The sequence below is a fragment of the Motacilla alba genome, chromosome 1A (genome assembly GCF_015832195.1).
Source record: "Motacilla alba alba isolate MOTALB_02 chromosome 1A, Motacilla_alba_V1.0_pri, whole genome shotgun sequence".
Classification (NCBI taxonomy): Eukaryota; Metazoa; Chordata; class Aves; order Passeriformes; family Motacillidae; genus Motacilla; species Motacilla alba.
In genome coordinates, this window is record NC_052031.1 from 53,639,972 (window position 1) to 53,660,638 (window position 20,667).

At 38.1% G+C, this 20,667-nt stretch overlaps 1 protein-coding gene across 2 annotated transcripts; it reads right to left on the bottom strand.

Annotated features, from left to right (window-relative positions):
* Nucleotides 1-1,420: 1,420 nt before the first annotated feature.
* HCFC2 (host cell factor C2) lies at nucleotides 1,421-20,628 on the bottom strand. 2 transcript variants are annotated; one of them, XM_038153326.1, is made up of 16 exons: nucleotides 20,423-20,628; nucleotides 18,482-18,630; nucleotides 17,936-18,096; nucleotides 16,716-16,924; nucleotides 16,138-16,222; nucleotides 14,992-15,095; nucleotides 14,216-14,404; nucleotides 12,909-13,094; nucleotides 12,388-12,491; nucleotides 11,260-11,419; nucleotides 10,077-10,277; nucleotides 8,827-8,897; nucleotides 7,449-7,586; nucleotides 5,948-6,133; nucleotides 5,264-5,549; nucleotides 1,421-4,342 (listed from the first exon to the last, which is right to left on the bottom strand). In XM_038153326.1, exons 1-16 carry the CDS (start codon nucleotides 20,586-20,588, stop codon nucleotides 4,317-4,319), a joined length of 2,421 nt encoding a protein of 806 aa, XP_038009254.1. In that variant the 5' UTR covers nucleotides 20,589-20,628; the 3' UTR covers nucleotides 1,421-4,316. The 2 variants fall into 2 exon arrangements, with proteins under 2 accessions (XP_038009254.1, XP_038009255.1); XM_038153327.1 differs by having other exon boundaries at nucleotides 11,227-11,419.
* Nucleotides 20,629-20,667: the final 39 nt, after the last annotated feature.

The window sequence follows — 20,667 nt, forward strand, 5'->3', positions numbered from 1 at the left end:
TTCACCATATAGCATGAGGCACGTATAAGGAGGGAGTAAGACCAAGGGGCCCAGTAGCTCACACAGATCTCTTGGGCCTTTCTGCCATCCTAACTCTCCTTCCAGGGGCTGCAGGTGCTAGACATTCTCTGGCTGAGCCCCACCACCATTCATTCATGCTGGGATCCAGCTGAGTGCCCACTCTACCCCCACCCACCCCACATCACGGGGATTTCCTCTTTCTGGGGGAAGTGCTGGAGGTGCTGTATCCTAAAGACTTTATGGATCAAGAGGAATTATTTTAAGCTCCTCTTCCTGATACTTTAGGCTGACTTGTTGAAATTCTAAAAAAAGGGATCTCCACTTCCAGGCCAATGGCAAATACCTCAAACGAAGATTTAAGTACTATTAACAGAAGGAGGAACACATTGCCCAGACTGTGCCAGCAGTCAGTGTTCCACCCATGTCCTGGGAATCTGGTAATCCTTCAGTGTCAGAACTGGAAGCCACAGAATAAAAGCCCTGATATTTAGCTCACTAGAAATATTATAAAAATATCATAGGGACCAGATAATGCTATAAAGAAAAAAAAAAAAATCTCAGGATTTTTTAAAGATAAATTCATACACCAAATTCAAATTTGCCTTCAAGAGAAAATAACTCCTACTCTTAAAATCTTATTAACAGAAAGAAAAGAGCAGGAGAGGATTCTTCACTGATGTTTTAGGCCTTCCTGTTTGTTTTCCACTAATGCAAGCATCACAAATAACAAGACAACAACCATTATTACAATAGCTAGGAACACAAAGAAGGAATCAATCTGGAACAGACATGTTTTAGCAGTTTCTCATGTGAAGTCTCTTAAGGAGGTCTAGAAACAATCCAGTAGACCTTTCAGTTCACTTGCTCTTCTCTGCTCCCCTGCTTCTTGCAACATGTACTGCTTATTCCCACAAGAGTTCCCCATAGTCAGCTGCCATAAAAGATGGTGTCATTTTGAGCAGAGCTGGACATGAACACAATTCAAATCCTTAGTAGGAGCCTTCTGAGCAGACTTTGTGCTCACACATCTTTTTAACAAACTGCAACAAAGCAACACCAAACTCTTTGTCAGATCACTAATATGACCCCTGTATGACTGGGGAAGTAATGTCAAAATTTCAGTTCAGAGGCAGGCACAAAGGCATGAAAGGAGGCAGAGTAATGGTGAGTGCACAGCAACTGCAAAAGGTGGGGCAGGGATATTGGAGAACCTCAACTAGGGAAAAAGCTCATGAGGTAACCAAGAATTAACTTAGGAGACTATTTATAGAAGAGTAGTATTATGACAGTGCTTATCATTAAACCCTCTTCCCCAATTTGAGAAATTTACTCACTCTCCACATCAGAAATTCCAAGCTTGTACAGGTACACCTCAGAAAAAAACATACACACTTCAGTATTTACAATGTGTTTGATAGGACAACCACTTTATTACAAAGAACAAACAATGCTTCAAAATAAGACTAATCAACTTGTATAGTACAAAATGTCAGTTTCCTTGTAGAGGTCATTAAGTAACAGGCTGTAAGATTAAGTTCACATCAAATTCGCTATCCTGAAATAATCAGAAAACAATAGTAATACTTACTATATCTTCAGAGTTTATGGTATGATCATGTGCTCTACTCCAAACTACATTCAAAAGATATTGCTATAATTACTTTGAAAACACAAAGTGTAGGTTATTGTTCACTTAATTTCCACTTTCACAAGAACATCTGAAGATGAAGCTGTAGCAGTGCCTGCCATAACTGGCATGACTGTCCTATGCTTACACAGTCACAACCTCCCTAAGGAGTTCAGTAAATCTAGACATTTCTACAACATGGATATAGTAATCTGCTAGATTTCAGCTTCTGTTACATATCCTTTAGCAGTATCTGAAATAAATGGATTACATGGAGTCTCAAAGAGCTGGTGTCAACAGTCTTCTAAACTTTAAAATCGAACAATCAATATTTGTCTGATGTCTAGTTGATAGGCAAACAGGTGGGATTTAGACATTATAAATACAGTTCTAAAAACAGACCAAAAAGTGTATTTTACAGTACCAAAATTTCATAAAGTATAAAGTAAAACTGTGAGCAACTGAAAGTTGCATATGATCACTATTCAACGTTACCCAACTTGCACAAAAAAGGAGAAAGTGACATCTTACATCAAGTCAGCTGAAGAAAGCACACTCACAAGGAAATTATACTTTCATTGAAAATGCCACAGTTTTACCCTTTGGTAGTCATGACACACCCACTGAAAAAAGAAATTGTGCAAAGCATGTGAAACGAAGTGCAAAAAACTCCACCCAGACACACCCAACAGGTTTTATTCTTAAATAACAACTCTACAATCACAGCTATCAACCAACAAAATCAAAGCCACAAGTGTGGCTAAAGGCTTCCTTCACAGTACTAAGAAGAAAAACCAAGTTCTATTCTTCTAGTTGACAGTTCATTTGTATGGTACTTTAGTTATCAGACAGTATTGGTAGTGAGATCCTAACTGACGAAATGGACCATTAAAACACAAATATCTTAAAGCCAGTTAACTTCAGGAAAAGTCCTATACATTCATACTATAAACACTGTTTAAAGTGAAACTGGGATATCTGTCATTGTCATAAAAACATGATTCTTCTCTGGAGTCAAACCACATGTGTTACTCCTGGGCCACAATTAACACTATTATAGTCATTTATGGTCCCCAGCACTTTCTAGATGCTATTGGAGCATGTGATGCATTGCGATAATTAAGGCTGTACCAGCACTTTGTTATAACCCTGATTCTCAGGGCAGCCAACACTTGGCTGTTAAATCTGCTCTGGGAGACTTGAGCTGCTCAATCTCTACTATTTTAGTGACACTACTCCCACCAAACCAGGCACATCATTAATTTTAGTCTATATATTTACAAATGCTCTTAAGACAAATTTTACTGGAAGAGGCAAGAAATTCTACCTTGATGTATAATCTTTTGGCATTTGGGGCAAAATTAAAGTGCAAAGTATAAACTTCATTGCACAGTAAATAATTTATATTTTATTTTAAAATAAATCATATTTAGGTGCCTCAATCTATTCACCTAGTGACCTTGTCCAACTCAGCCGTTTTCCTCTACAATTTGGTAAACATAGTTTTATATATAGATACATAAATAGCATTTAAAATGTTTACCTTTATTTCACTACCGTGAACAATTTTTTTCTTTTCGCATAGGAATGGATCAACTTATTCCTAGAAGTAATGGTTGTTGATTTCATCAGCTAGCTAGTTAATGTAAAATGATGCATAGTAAAAGGGAGATACTGAACTTGATTGGTAGAATATATTGGTAAAGCAAACAAGCATGTAAGATTAACTGGAATAAATATGTTGAAAGTTGCCATATAATATGTGCAAAATTGCTTACCATGTATTCTAAACTTTGGTTAAAATTTTCAGATTGAAGTTTTACAGAAACATTATGGAAGCAACACAAATAATTACTATCACAGGAATGAGGTAAGTTATTATTAGTGCAAAAAGCAAGCATATGCTAAAAGCAAAGCATATGGATTAAAAATAAAAAAAAAAGATAATGGATTTTATGGATGTTTTCATACAAGACCAGAAAGGTCTCTTGTAAACATTGGTATTTACAAGTTTAAGATTTGTACAACTACAAAAGGGTAATTTTAAGTAATAGTAGTGCATTTACAATGAATTTATGTTTTTTGTAATAAGAGCAATGGATAAATTTATCTTTTTCCTTTTAAATTTTCAGGGGATATCTTTCAAGATTAAGATATTTGTTACAAATAGTAGAAAAAATCATTTCTTTACAAAAAAAGTATATATTAAAATATTTAGACATTTTAAGTTACTATATAATAACTGGAAAATTTGGCCTTGTACTCAGGCACCACAATGAAGAATGTGGTATAGGGAACTGAAACCAAACAGAATTTGCTTATATCCCAAATCTTATGAATTATCTATGCAAGATCTGTAGCAATCCCAGGGATTCTACCTCAAATACTACTACTGGTGACAATTCTTTTATTCATTTTTGATTTGAAACTCTGTGTTCTTTACATTTCAACTTATCACTACCAAGAAGAGCTGCTGGACAGAGAATATATTTTCTATATGATACTCATACCTGAGCAAGGCTCTACAACATCAATGTGTCAAACGTAAAAAAGGTTATATATTTTAAAGATAAAAACAATGCAAAAATAAAATATTTGTAGCATTTACAAATAGTACAAGAGTTACAATAAACACTACAATCAAAACTTGAGATTTATTAAGTAGTTTCTACTTTGAGCCTGATGTTTTCGTATCTGCAAAACAAAGGAGACATTGTTAAATGTTTCATCATTTCACATGGGGTACACACTCAAACATTTTCAAACAAACACTATTTCAGAGTTGTAGGATATAGATAATGGTCAAAACCCCTGCCAAATAAAGCACTGAAATACTGAACATCACAGAAGACAACTTCTTCCTTGTTACACCCCACCTTAAGAAAGCACATATTAGAAACCAAGCAGTGGAGCATTCAACAGGTGGGTCGCAGCCCAACAGCTGAGGACAGCTACCCCCCCGCCACAGTTCCCTGTGGCCCGAGGGGGTGGGCACTCTGCCCTTCCTACCTTCCTCTGTGCCCACAGCACCTCTTGCTGAGCACAGCCAGCTCCCAACAAAGCTAAGCCAGAAACAGGAAGGAACAGGATGAGAAACTGGCAAAACTTGAGACCCTAGATTGGCTTACTTATAAGGCAGGCCAGAACTCACCAGGCTAACACCAATTTTATTTTCAGTGGATCCATTCCCATCCCCAAATCATCATGAACCTGTACAAATTCAAGCCCAGGGACAAGATGACAAAACCTCTTCTGGCTCTAACACAGATTTTGAAGTGTATATGCATCACAAAAATGCACCTTATATCACCTGATGGAATTTTTTTCCATTTAGGAGGGCGAAAAGACTGAAAAAAACCCTGATTACACTGTATGTCATCTACATAATGCACATAACTGGATTACTTCTTTCTTATTAGACTGAAAAACTTCTGAGCTGAAGTGAATTCTATGGAAGTCAGAAGCAACAACTAGAATTGCATAAAACTCCCATAAGGAACAAACCAACATTTCAAGAAGTTCACAGGCGTTGGTTCTGGAAGAAAGGCACAGCTCCTGCTCCACTCAAATGCTGTGTGACAGTCTGTGTGTGTCACTGTGTGACAGTGACTTTACCTTGGAGCCACCGAACCTGTGTGGCTGGGCCGTAGCCTCTCTCGTTCTTGGCTGAAATCCTGAACACTATGGCAGGCCGGGAGGTGTAATCCACATGGGCATTGGAAAGCTGGGCAGCAGTCACTATGCAGGAGGTTTTAAGACCACAGTATATCCTCATAAATACAAGCTGACTTGGATTTTCCTGCAATTGCGTGGAACGGATGGCTAAGTAGGCAGAATATTCTAAAATATTTCCAGAGGGTGAAGCAGGAGGCTCCCAAGAAAGATGAATACAGTCTACACTCTGAAGAAAAAGAGAAATATGATAGTATGTAGCTAACCATAAATATCTAAACAATACAAAAAACCACCAAATTCTAAAGATTATGTAAAAATTCTAACTTATCATGACTCTGGAGATAAGGATGTCTTTTGACTTCAAGAAGTGTGGTAAACCCCTATAGATTTAATAATGCAAGACTAGAAAATCATGGGGAAACTATAATTAGCTCTTAAAAGAATTCTTTTTAGCAAATTTCTTAAAGAATATTGTATTGAGCAGAGTTAACCAAGTAAGCTTTGGACACTATTTTATATGACAATTTTAATTTAGAAATAAAACTAACTATAACTAAGAGTTCCAAGATTACGCTGGTGACCAGAATTTCGCACATCAGAATGAGAATTACCTCTTTTTCTCACCTTGCTGATTTTGACTGTTGAAGGAGCTCCAGGAAAACCTGGAATGCACGTCTTGAATTCACTGATTTTACTGAAAGGCCCAACACCACAGCCATTAATTGCAGCAACTCTGAACCTGTACACTGTGCCTGGAAACAGATCTTGTTTCTTAAGTAATCTGTAGTCTGGTACATCAGCACCTTCCATCTGAAAATAAAGTAACATTTGTGGTAATTTTTAAAATATTATAAACACAATTAGCCTAAAAAAGTATAAAGTGTTGAGATTAATAAAGTTTAATTGAAACTGAAATCCATTTAATACTGCTGTACTTACATCAGAATTTATGAAAAGGTTTTGACTGACACAGTAGTCCACCTCAAGACAGCTGATGTAATATGCAATGTAATACTACATGTCTAGACCAAAAGATATCCTATTTTTTCAGTCATTTAAATTAAACTGTGCCTTGTGGTTATTTTTACTCAGGAAAGTTAAAACAAAGTAGCATTTACAACTACATAAGTTATGATTTAGTTAATATAATCTTCTGTCCTAAAAAATATTTTAGATTATATTTATTTCAAAAGCAGTTATTTCTAACATTAGGAACTGCAGTACAATGGGTAGGTAATCAAAATGTTTTGAAGGAAAAGCACAGTAAGTTAGTAACAAAACAGCTTTCTGAAACATTATGTGCTACCATACTTCCATGATTAAAATATGCATTGATGTATCAGTGATCCTGACAGTGGAACTATTTTCCTACTGAATAATGTGAAAGAACCACAATTAATGTAAACACTACAATGTACTGTGCTCTTTAAAACTAAGACATAGAATATTTATAGTGAAGTGTTTGCAAAGGAAAGCTTCTGTTATTTTGTCTCTGTCTCAAGAAAATACAATTTTTGTTTCTAGTTAACGAGGATGTCACTAATTTACACTTTTACCATCAAAACTGGTAAACTTTTGCAAGTTTCACACTCATAATTTTCATGTATCCACTTATATGTACCAAATATTAAGTTAGAAAGATCGAATAGAAAAGCCACTACAGTTCCAGATCTCTTTTTAAACAGCCTGGCCTATGTCTTACTAGTATCTTCAACAATTTTTATGCAAAGATTCTGGGAATAGAGAAGAAACTGAAACATTTCAATGCTGGACTGAAATAACATATTAAGAAATTGTGAGGTTTTTAGTTTTTAAGAATTTTACTGGCTTGAAAATTTATAAGTTTAAAACTGTTTTCTAAGGCATATAAAAAAAAAGAATCAGCAATAGCAAATTAAGATATTTTGTATTATCATACATAAATAATAAAAGAAATTCATCTAGTTTAGGAAATAGTAAAAAAAGGTGAGAAAAATACATGAAGAACTACTGGTCACAAAATACAACTCCTACAAGCATCAGATTCTGCTGCAGTATTACAAAATTCCATATTTTGTTGTGAACTATATAAGCAAATAATTCTAAAATAGGTATATGCAAGTTATACCAGAGAAGTAACAGCTACCTTGCTATTGATGTTCAGTGTTTCCTCTGGCAGCAAGTAGAACTGGCTCACCACAGCACTGTTGCTCTTAAAAATTCCCACATCATACCACCGGCGGTCCCTGGTTTTCACCGGTGCTGGCAGCCTCTGGGGAGCTCTCTAGTATTTGAAGAACACGTCATGTAGATTACCCACACTTTAATGCCATGGAAAAAAATGTCAAGGCTCTAGTATATGTAAGAGACAACCCCCTTTTATACCAGTGTTACTTTCTTATGCTTCAAATGAATATGCATGTATTATTAAAATACTGTGCAAAACCAACTGGTTCGTATGCTTATAACTGGTTCTTATACTGAGACACAGTCTGTCATTTAAAAAGTAACAGCTGACATGTCGCATCTGGTATTCTGTATGGGGTGGGGAAGAAGCTTAAAACTGTAGAACAAGGTGTCTGTAGCAGCATGTAGTTGAGACAAGGTTTTGACCTCCTCTCAGAGGTCAAGAAGTTTCCCAACGTGGTCCAACATCAGCAGCTCCCCCTGGGGCTCTGCTATAGCTCAGCCCCACACGCGCTCTTTGTCAGGCACTGCGGAACTCGCCTGCAGCTGGGAACAGCCCTCTGCTGTGGCGTGGGGCCATGGGGATGGAGGGCGTGCAAACTGCTCCTGACTGACCCAGGAACACAAACTGGCTTTCTTGCTGGTCTCCAGGCACCAGGGAGGGCACTTGCACAGTCAGGTGCCCAGCACAGACAGGCCATGATCCTGCTAGCATGGAAATGGGGCAGGAGCTGCAGCTGCTCTTGGCAAAAGCACCCCACCCTCTGGTAGCAGCTGCTTCTCCCCATCCTTAGTTTCTCACTTTTGGTGGCAACAGTGGCACCTTGGGTTTGTGTATTAAGTTGTAAGCAGGTGAAATAGGAAGCATTTACTTTTTCAGGCAGTATTTACAGCTTGCATAGTCAGTCCCCATCTCCTCTAGGGAAAAACATCAAGATGTCAGTTCAGTTACGTTTCAAATCTATGGAATCAGCAGCTAACACTAGTCTGATCTAATATATACTTCATTCTACATTCAGTTGTGCATACAGGAAAACTTTTTACATTTGCACATCATGCACCAGAGACCATTCCACTGTGCCAGTTGAGAAAAATTATTCAACAGCTGAAACATGTACTTGGATCTCCTCCCAGCTACACAAATGCCACTCAGACTCACATCTAACACACACAATGCAATTAGTTTTACAACAGAAATATTTACCCCTGTATTATTCACTCCAAGCTCAAAATAAACACTGCTTTTCTTTCAAAAATATAATTAAAGGAAAACAGCCCTTACAACTAATCAACAGAACAGGAGGTAAAGCAATTTGATAATACTTTTTCAGACTTACAGAAGAGTGTGAATCATTTGTCTGTCCAGTACTGACCCTTGTTGAAGGCGTGACATAAGCAGTTTCAGCAGCTAAAAACAAAACATTAAATTTTAAAAACGTAAGCAATAGAAAAAATTTAATACAAAACCCACAGAGTATGAAAGTTGACCTCAATAGCCATTTACAAGTATTTGTTGCACAAGAATATCTCAGACTTCTTTTGCGTGCAGTTCTATTTATAACACAAACTAATTTTGGCTTCTATCAAATTCACAGAACAATTCTGAGAGTCTGGCACTGGAGGCTGCTACAGATAATACAAACAGAAGGCAGGACTCAGAAAAACCTAAAAAGTGACAGCTTTATGAAATTGATATAAAATATTTGTGAACAAATAATCTAAATACCAGATTGAGGCACATACTGGGGACATGTATGAATAGTCTAAGTGTGAATTCTTAATTTGATTGCATTTTTTCTGACATCAATACAGTCTGAATTCTGAACATAAGCAGTTTAACTGTAAACAACCTTAACAAATGGGAACAGAGCATTCATTAAATTTAAAATAGAATCTTTGAAGAAAAAAAATTAGGCACATGAGTAACACATGGGAGTATTAGTATTCTATACTTGTGTTCCTGGGTTCTGCTCTTAAAATACAGTACTGCTTGGTAAAAAATACACTATACACACAACATCAATATGAGAATACAGTTCTTTAGTTAACAATCAAAACAATAACAAGCACTGCCTATAGATATTTGTCAAAAACAAAACTTGAAAAACTACCCATTTATGTTCTGCATTGCTGCTTATTTTGGGTATTTCCAGCAGACTGTGAAGAGGCCAGCACATTAGACCAGCAGTGAGCTGGCCACATTAACTGGCCATATTTATTACAGAGGTCAGTTCCTTAAAGTCAAAATCATTCAAGGTTACCATTTTAGTCTGTTGCTGACTACATAGACAAGCACTGAATGAAAGTAAATGTGCAACGAGCAGCAAAACAGGCTACCACTGATACTTAGAAAATGGACCTCTGCATAAATACATGGTGATTTACAAATACATAGAAGGAATATCCTGATTTTAAAAGATGTATAAATCCTAGCAGAGATCATCCAGGCTGCACAAGGTCTTCAATGCTCAAAGCCCTATCTACATCCCAGGTACTACTCAAGATGGGAATCCCACAACACTATAGAAACTCTGATGGCCTTAGAAATATATGGCTCAAAATACAGTATGTGAAACACATTTCAAACCTTCAGATTTTGAATTGAATGTTGTTAGTGAAGTTTCATCTTTAACAACTGCCCCATTTGTACTTGATGATTCAGTTTTAACAGCCTGCTGGGTTACCATATTTTGTGTGCTGGAGACAGTACTGTATACAGAAGCATCAGGATTATCACTTTGTTTGTCCAAGTCATGTAATTCACCTACATTTGCAGATGTCTGAGCACCTTAAAAAAGAAGAAAATATTAGCAAGAATTCAATATTGATAATGCACCAAATCTCACCTTAGTCTAATGGATTTAGTTTCATATAAAGCCTGAGTTAAGCTCAGAATTAGGTTAGAACAGATCTGATTATATTGATTGCTAATGCTAACTTTAGGTTTATAACTGAACAGGAGTCTATCTCCACAGTCATAAATAGGTGTATGTAAACAGTTATTTTAAGTTTGCTGGTTTTTATGTATCTCGTCACAAAAAAATTAATTTTGGGAAAAACCCTACTAAAATAAAGCGTCCACACAAATCACTATCACAGATTTCTAACGATCAATTTAAGATTAACCCCTGTAGAAGTCTGTTTCTCACTTAGCAATAAGAACCAAGATTTCCACATTTTAATTAAATTACACTGTGAAGAAAATAAAAATCCAACTACCTATAAAATACATTGAGATCAAATATAAACAGATCAGGTGATTAAACCTGGATTCACTACACTGAATTTAAGGCACTTCAGTGACATGCATAAATCAGAGCCTTGTCATCTTTTCCTTCCTCTATAGTCAGAGAGAAACATGCCTGCCTCTCCATCGCCTGAAATTTTACATCAGCCAATAGCTAACAGATAGACACAGTGTCTGTTTGGAGTTACTATGACCATAATGTTGTAAAATGTCATCTGTCCCTTTTTACTTGATGCTAAAAATGGCTATTTATGTTTAAATAGACAGATTGTCCAATATAATAAAGAATATATTGAAAATTTCATGTACCTTGCAGAACTTCAAACAAGTTAAGTTTTCAATTTTCTTCATATCTTCTAAAAATACATTTAGTAATAACTAACACAAGTTGGGTTTCTTAAACTACAAAGGACTCTTAAATAATTTTAAACTGCAAGACAGAAACAATCTTATTTTATGTTTTTGAGATGAATCTTAACTCTCACTTTTTTTCCCTCTATTTTTTTTTCTACAGTCATCTTACTTGAAGAAGTACAAACAGGCAAAAGAGAAGGGGCATTTGATTCTTTGAATCCTGTAGCATCTGTGTGGTTTTTCATAGTCTCCTGTGTAACCTTGTTTGCAGGTGCTGGAACCTTCTCTTTTCCTTCTACTTTTGAACTGGATGAAAGAGCAACTTGGACCTAACCAAAACAACACATTTGTTAATATTAAACTGCAAAGTTCAGAAATTTCAATTGCAAACATAGCATGAAAATGCTTGCTCATAAACAACAATATAAACTCCTCCAACGATTCCTTCTAATACTTTAAATTAGACCAAGAAATCAATCTCTCAATCCTTATCTTAATCATTATAAAACAAAGACTCAAACACTGAGTAGACTTGGAAGAGTCACACTAAATTTTATCATTACATGGCATTTCATTACCTACCTAGTCTACTGGGGGGACTCTGGGCAATGGGGAAAATCACAATTACAGAGGCTTTCAACCTTTGCTATCCTGACATGTACTTGAGATACTTCTACTCTTAGTGAAATTTATGGTATTTCTACATGTGTTTTCTCCAGGAATACATTATAGATCCCATACAGATCTCAGACTTTACAAAACTAAGAAATGGTCCAAAGTTCTAAAGATGAGATCCTTTAGCCAGAGTTTGTCCTCACTATTTCTGTTAAATTGGTGAAACAGAGGAACATGTACAACTGCACACCACAGATAATAACTGGATTTAACCTGCTGTAGGAACCTACAAATAAGTAGACTACCATAAAAATAGCCTAACAAAGAAGGAATATGTTTTATTCTTTTTGCTTCCCACATTAATGTCACCAACATTCTGAGGATGAATAGTATTCCTATTGGTGTCAGACTCACAGTTGGCATTGTGGAAGACAATACAGTTGCAATTCCCTTCTGCATTAACAAGAAGAGGACTTGAAATATTGTGTCTCAATCATAAAGCAAGAAGTAAGTAAGAAAACAGACAACTACATCAGCAGGTGTCTTTCTTTTTGTTTTATTTGCATTTTTTTTTCTAAGACCTAAAAAGTATGCAGGGAGTTTTAAAACTGAGAAATGTTCTGGCAGTTCACTACCTTGCCACACTGTTTTGACATTGAAGCATTTTTCAGTTTACACTTACATTATTAGGAATGAGATTATTTGTTTGGCTGGGATGATCCACCTTCCCTTCTGCATAAGGAATGCTAGGCAATGATTGTGGACTCTGATGGAGAGAACAGCCACCTTGCAGGTAAACAAAAGCAAATTCCCATCAGTTATGTAAAACTTAATATTATGACAGTTTTAACTTATTTCAGTAAGAAAAAGGGAGGCCAAAGTTGCCTGAAGGAAAACTTTATTGTAAAGTTTGAAATGAAATTGTATAATTAAACAGTCAGATAAAATCCCTTCCTCACTGTTTCCTTGTGCCCAGCATTCTACAAATATCTTGATAATTCAGATAGCTGGCCAAAACCAACGGAAACAAGTGAAAGGGGAGTTTGCCACAATTATGATGCAGGCATTTGGAGAATAACCAAAGAAACAGGGCCTCTCTCTCTCACAGAATGGTTCTTTAAAAAACAAACTCATATTTATTACTTATGCAACCCTCCAGTCTGCCTGTGCACGAGCATTTGTGTAATGTGATCTGACTGCTACCTTGTGAACTCAGCACTGATGTCTCAGGAACGCCAGTACCAGGAATTCCAGCCAGTGGTGGCACTGGCAAGTCAGCATGTAATTGAAGAAGATATCCTTCAACTGTAGGTACTTCATCCCACTTCAATTGAAAAGAGTTGGTTGTAGCTCTGATCAGCTGTACCTGGGATGGTGCTAGAGGTCTCTCTACAGGAAACCCATAAAACACAGACGGCATGTTAGAAATTGCACTCCCATACCAGTTTATTAAATAGCTGCATATTGCAAGTAAAATCAGTTGCTCCTTTTTCACTGATGTACAATGTATACCAACATACATTCAACAAGAAACCACTGTCAAAGGGGGCAAGTCAAGACAGAGAATTATGAAGTGTCTTTTCAAAGTGTTCAAAAATGCTCCAGTTTTGATGCTTTGTTTTTAATGGTTCTTCTGCTGCCAGTAGGCCTTTGGGTTGCAGCTACATCACTGTAGGGATTACAGAGACAGGAGACTCTTGTGCTTTCCTGAAACACTGCAGGTATCTCTCTGGCTCTTAAAGCTTTACATATTCCTCTAATTCATAAATTATTCCTCTTCCTTTTTGCTTGCTCTGTATAGCTGAAGTGAGCTTTTGCTCTAACTTCTTCTGCACAGGCTGAAGCTTGGACATGACTAATGTCAACGGCTTGCTCCACTCACGCGCCTCTATGCCTGACCAGGCTGAAGTCTTAAGTCCTCCCCTGCTACTCTTTTTCATTTTCTGAGAGAAAAATGAAACAGGAAAAAAAAAGTTCTATTCTAATTCCCTCTCTCCCAATGCAGTAACCTGCTATCAATGCAGCTACTAATGAGTGATTAGCCTCCAGAAATCCCTTCATCCCCAGGAACAATTTGGTGCCTTCTTAGACTGAAGAGTATCTTTTTGCAGTCTAAGAGATGAGGAATCAGCAGCAGCAGCAATGATCCCAAGAGAAGGGATTTGGAATTTGGTGAAAAAAGTAAGTAGTAGCAGAAAAGATCACTAAAAAGAGGCCAGGAACCCTGAGTTTAGGCAAAAAGTTTAGCATCTTTTATCAGCTGACTATAGCATGCAGAGCAGAATTTAGCACTAAGTTTTTTCAGAGGCTTTAAACAAGCCTTCCTAATTTTTTTCATTTTAAGTAATAGCCTTTAAACAACCAGCAGTAAAGCACGATTTAAAAACAATTTTTAAAATATAAATATTCTTCAAGTTTGCTACAGCTTTAATGTTTGATCATCAGTCATGCAAGCTTTCCATATGTTAATAAAGAACATAGTACAAGTCTCTTATTTATTTCTGACTCACCAGTATCAAGGTACCAAAGATCTTTGCAGCAAACTTGATTGTTCCAAGCTTTTCTGTAACCATCTCTGCCACTCCAGATATACAGACGAGTGCCAACAGCCACAGCACAGTGTCCTGCTCTTGGCCCTGGTAACAAGTTACTTTTGTCCTCCTGGCAATCTGAGATCAGACCTATCCATTCTGTGGTATCTAGTAAATGAAACTCAAAGCATTCAGTTTCTAGATGTTTTCCAAAACAAGAAATAAAGATGTTAACACACTTAACTGTTCAGAAAAAAATGAAAATAAATCACCTCTCTTTTTATAGACAGCTGCAGTTAAAATGGAAATATTAGGAAGAGAAGGTCACTTTCCAATTAGCGTGCAAGATAAAATCAATTCATACAGGCTGAATTTTCTGACCTCTGGTTATCTCTCTCAGGCAAATAGATCAGAAGTTGAGAATTCAGGGATAGTTCTAACATGCTTAGAAAAACCTCATTTCAGAATCTGTCTCCTGTGTTCTTCTATAAATGAAGAAGGAGTATTGACATTACCTAGCATTAAAGTTGTATTAACAAAGATTTGAAGCAGCAAACCTGCTAAATCTTCAAAGAAAAATAATAACTAAAATATTACTTTTCAAGTAATGTGCAAGAAACTGGCAACTTCTTTAGTCAGCCAGGATTACAACTATGTGTTCTAAACTTTTCTGAAGTTCTTCAAAATAGTTGCTCTGCTCTTTTAAGAAAATACTAATTCAAAATACCCACTCCCAGAAAGGCAGAAACACTAACCCAAATTAAGGTAAGAAAAGGAACCGGTGCATTTCCATTCACCATCAGGAGCAGAAATTTCACCTACTGCTGACTGTGGAACCCATCCACCAAAAACATACATTCTGAAATACAGAAGAGGGAAGAGGGAAAAAGAAAAGAAACACCAATTAACATCTAGACGTGCTGCATGTGCTCTCTCAAACTAGGATAAAAAGGAACATTTCCAGTGTGTTACAGTTCTGGTTCACACCAAATTCTATTTGTATCTGCTGTCTTTATGAAGTACTGTTGCGGACATCTACCTCCTGAAATTTCTGAGTAAACTGACTGATTAAAAAACTCAACCACACAAAAAAGTCCCAGAAACTTCTGAAAAAACTTCCTAGAAACAGTAGTTAATACTGTAACATTTAGCAAACCATCAAACTGCTAATGCTCTCCAAAAATCCTACACATGCAACAGAATTTCTACAATCCTTTACTGCAGAGCCCTCAGTAAGTCATGCTAAAATAAGATGACTGGCATCATATTAATTTTTTATATAATTCAGATATCAAAATTTTAAAATATAATGAAGGCTACAAACTACTAACATTTTACGTAAATAATAAAAAGCTAAGCTGTTGCATCAGAAAATATAAAGCTTTCATACTTCTTTACTCCCTTGCCTCTTTCTCCTCATGCCAGCTTGTAAATTGATACAAAATGGACTGAAACCCATGTTTAAAAATCCATTCTGTCAATGCCAAAACAAACCATATTGGCAAGAAACAGAGTAATGAGGGACAGACTGCAGAAAAAGTGGGGAATAGTTTTGCCTAGAACTAGTTTTCCTCTTTGAGAAGTTTCTTTGCATAGCTACCTCATCTGTGTCAGACACACAGAGGCACTGAAGCTTGCTCCTGACAGAGCTCAACCCCAGCTGAGGCTGCCCCAGAATGCACAAAGGTGCTCCAAGAGGCCCAGAAAGCTGCTGGTGGCTTGGGCAGATTGTCCTGCTGGATGGAAACACTGACAGTTTGCTACCCTTGAGTTAATAGTGGCACTGAAACAGCAGCAGAAAACTACAGGGCTGATGTTTATACTGAGCAGTAGTAGATAAGCATCATCATTCTCCTACTAGGTGTACCTTTCTAGAGTTGAGCTTTTAACAACAGACATACTTGTTTCCTATTACATTGGCCGTATGGAGACTGCGAGGAAGTGGTACTGTCCCTTTGGTTTCTGGTCTTGACCAGGTCATTGTTCCTAAAAGAAAGAGCACAAAATCCTCAAAAAAAAAAAAAAAAAAAAAATTGTCTTGTTGCAACATATTTCACTCCCTGGATTTTAGGAGGGGACCTACCTCTAATATTCAGCAAAGCTAAATTTCACCTTTTTAAGATGGCTACTTTTAGAAGAAGTGTGCAATAACAAGCACTTGGAACTTCTTTTTAAAAAAATCACAGGAAATACTGACAAACTAAGTGTTTATCAAAAACAAAAATTATGGTTTCATTATCGTTATTCAACTTGGTTTCTTTACAGTGTTTTAAAGACTATGATATCTGTCTCATGGAGTACCCATAATCGGTGAGGATAATATATGCAATCAACCTATTTAATTCCAAATATTACAAACGGTTAACACTACGGTGTCAGTCTCAATAATATCTGCACCACAGCATGCCATTAACCATTGTATACTGTAATTTTTCCCCTCAGCCAGTAAGCACTGACTTCTACTGGCAAACCAACTCACCTATGTCAAGTTCCCAGAGATCATTAAGCCGACAGCCACACATGCCTCCAAAAATATACATCTTTGGGCTTCCCACATCTTTTCTGCAGTACACTATGGCTGTGTGAGATTCTCGGGGAGATGGCAAGATTCCTTTGGTCACAGGAATACTCCAGCCAACCACGCCAGACCCATGTTGCAGCTCCAGTTCATAGAAATCATTTAAATATCTAGAGTATTATTGTCAAAGTATTAAAAACTCACTTAGAAGCATGACAAGTGCATTTTAAACCCTGACCACTTCCAGGTATTACAGACTTCTGTCTTGGGAGAGTGCAGAGTTCGAAACTGTCAAAACATTTGATGCATTGTGGGCAGTACCAAATCTGAATTCAAAATAGATTTCAAACAAAAAAAAATTTACCAGTTATAATTTCTTTCCTTTGAGAAAACATGCTCTCTTATTTGCTACATTGAAAGAAACATGAAAACAACATTTCTTGCAAAAATTGCTACATATGGACACACAATAAACTGCAAAGCTGTGGGAAATACATGACCACAAGAGGTATTAAAGAAAAATTCCTGCAACTCTTAAGGCAATGAAGGTAAGAAGCTGCTTCAGGCTGGCCAATGCACAGTTAGCCATTTGTTGCTGAATCCATCAGCAAGTTGTTTTTAGAGAACGGTCTTTGAATCTTGGCATTCACACCAGATACCTTTTGTTTACTGAGCTTGAAATTGCCAGTTTATAGCTCAGTGGATATAACTGCTCTGAACTGCAGGTGAATGTGGGTATAAAACCTCAGCACTATAGCACAGTTTCTTACAATAATAGCAACTTCAGCTGTAAACAATTTCCAGATGAATTGATAACTTGTTTTTCACAGCAATACAGAAGAAACATCCATCATGAATTCCTGATGACTCATGAGACTCTGCTGATTGAGGTAATTCTAACAAGCTATTCTTAAAAACATCACCCAAAATACCAGGAGAAATATGAAAGCCTACTCAGGTTGCCCTACAAAAGTGTCAGAGCTGTCACTCAGTGCTCCATATTGTAGGATTAGCAGAAGTAACACTTAACCTTTCTTTGCACATAACCCCTTTACTGCACAAATAATCCAACTTTGAGCACTTGGTGTGCAGGACAGCCTGCCTAGAATGTTCCTTTTCAAATCTGTCAAATCAAGTAATTTGTTTATGAAGCAGTTAAATTCAAAAACAAATCAGCATACCTGGGAACATTATTATTTGAATCTTCACTTTCATTTGCCAGGCCACCAAATAAATAGCACTTGTTACCATACAAAGAAAAGCTGTGGCCAAGCCGAGGACAGGGTGGTGATCCATTTGAAGGAGCTTGAGGTTTTACTTTTTTCCAGAGCCATCGACTTGCCTTGAAGACAAGAAAAATTTATTTTAAAACAACTTCACTGATAGACTGTCATAACAAATAGAATTCATATAATATTAACACTTATATATTTTCTGAATTATTTTTAAGGGAATGCTGAGCTTTTCTTAGGACATTAATTAAAACAGATATGTAAGAGCTAACCATAAAAAATATTAAATACATTATACTTTATTTAGACTAGATTAACGTCTCTATTTCAAAGTTATTTAGAATAAACTTTAGATTCCTAGGATGGAAAATATCTTCTGAAGAAGAGCAAAGGTCATCTAACTTTCCTCTACAGTTGGTAAAATAAAATGTGTTTCTTCATAAACAGATAAATATAGTAGTCCTGAAAATCAAAACATATTCATACATTTCCTACCTGCAATTCATATAAATCATTGCTATATCTTCCATATTCAACCATTCCTCCAAAAACTAGTATTCTGGTACCATCACAAACAAATCCATGTGCCGCACAGCCTGGAGGAATATCTCCCCTTACAGCAGGAAGGAACCATTGATTCGTAACTACGAAATAAAAAGACAAAACCCAGAAAAATAGATTAGAAAAATATTTCAAACACTGAAACATATTTTTAAACACCTCTGCTTTTTAAAGAATTTCCTTTTATCTGCAGATAACTACGGCTATTTGCTTCACATTAAGTTTTAAATTAATTCTTATTTTCTTTAATAACAAGAAAAGCAAACACCTCTATCAAACCAATGTTACTCAGTAGATGAATAAGCCCATGAGGTCACTGTAGCTAAGTCAGTCATGAAGGGTCATCCAGCAATTTAATAAACTTGCCAAGAATAGAGGCTAATGAGGAACACAAGTGCAGTTCCACACACGAGATAACCATGCTAACTGGGAGCTAGCCCTAGAAAGAGAACTATTAGAACTACAGCAGCATGGCACTGTGCCTGGACTTAATAGCCCTATTCAAAAACTAATTACACTGTTCTGGGACCCATTTTAATACCCACAGAGTGGAAGAGGAGAGGCACAGAGTGAAGAAAAAACAAGTGAGACTGTCTGATCCAGCAGCAGCACAGTGGTGCCTAAAGTGTTCTGAAATTTAAGAATTACAGGAGACAAAGTCTTCTTTTTCCTACACTTTTTTATGAGCATGAAGACGAGAAGTGGGAAATTAGAAGCTTCCAGTGAGTGTTGCTGCAGGGGATTAAGATGCTCTCACTGTGTGCCAGCTCCTCAAAAATCATCACATGCACAGCAAGGGCCATGGATGACATTCCACACTCGAGCAGCTCAGGTCATAACCCTGCATCTTAAACCCCAGAATAAAAAGGTCACTATGGGCCAAGCACTCATCCAGAAACCAGAGCAACCAAATCATGATGCTTTTTGTACTGCTGCAAAAGGGAAACACCTTAAGCAGAAAGTCTGGGAAGAAAAAAACCAAGTCATGACAAGACTCACTCAAAAAGCACTCATCAGAACCTCTGTTCTCATGGCATAACTATGTTAACAGTTTTCTTTGGATTACTTGTCAGAACAGAAAGGTCAAGAGATTTTTTTCGTTCTCCCGTCAGAAATATGATTTAAGCATAGTAAATCTTTAAGCTATCCGGGAAAAATCTGCCTGGAAAAACCTCAAGCAGCCAACACTGTCTGACTGAGAAGCACAGATCAGTCACTGAACTCCCCCGTCTCGGCCCAAGCCCTGAAATTACACGCAAGTTTTCCAGCCTCATCCAGCATTCCACACAGTAACTATGTGGGCATCTGATCTTTCACAAATAAAATCGGTCTTGGGCAGCTTCCTGTTTGGAAAGGCTCCCGATGCCAACACGTTCACTTTTCCAGACAGGATTCACATTCTAGCGCATTCGGCTCTGGTGAGCTGCCGCCACCAGAGGAAAGGAGGGGGACACTCGTAGGGACTAATCCCGCCTGCCACCCTTCAGTCGCGACCTGCCAGGGAAGAGAGGCTCCGCATCCCTGCGCGACAGCTGGGGACAGCAGCGAAGCCGCGACACGCACCGGACGATCCTCCCAGTCGCTTTTCCCCAGCAAGGAGCACCAGCCCCGCAGTACCAGCCAGGGCGCAGCACTACCCAAGGAAGACCCCTGGCCCAAGGGTCTTCCCTGGGCCATTTCGCCATTTCGGCTCCGGGCAGCTCCTCAGCCCGCCCGCCTCCCCATCGGCCAGGCCCCACGCCGGCAGTGCTGGGGGAGGGCGGGAGGCCTGGTGGGGGGGATCCCTAGCGCCGTGCGGAGCCCAGTGCCACCGGCGGTCACAGACGGGACAGCCCTGCCGCTGTCCCCCCCGCGGCGGGGCCCCGCCCCGCGCACCCGTGTTGTAGACATGCAGCTCGTCGGCGATGCCCTCGTTGCCGCCGCCGAAGATGATGAGCAGCTCTCGGATGGCGACCGCGCGGTGCCCGTGGCGGGAGCGTGGCACCGGCCCCGTGAAGGAGGACACCCGCCTCCAGCTCAGCCCGGCGGCGGCCGCCGCCATCTCAGCGCCGCTCCCACAACGCACTGCGCGGCCGGGGCAGCCCGCCGGGGAAGGGGGAGCGCTGACGTGAGGGCGGCGG

Coding starts and splice junctions, on each gene's coding strand:
- HCFC2 (XM_038153327.1), bottom strand. CDS start 20,588: ATGGCGGCGGCCGCCGCCGGGCTGAGCTGGAGGCGGGTGTCCTCCTTC. Junction 15,096..16,137: donor GCCAATGTAATAGGAAACAA/GTATGTCTGTTG, acceptor TCTGTATTTCAG/AATGTATGTTTTTGGTGGAT. Junction 12,492..12,908: donor ATCAGTGCTGAGTTCACAAG/GTAGCAGTCAGA, acceptor TTTACCTGCAAG/GTGGCTGTTCTCTCCATCAG.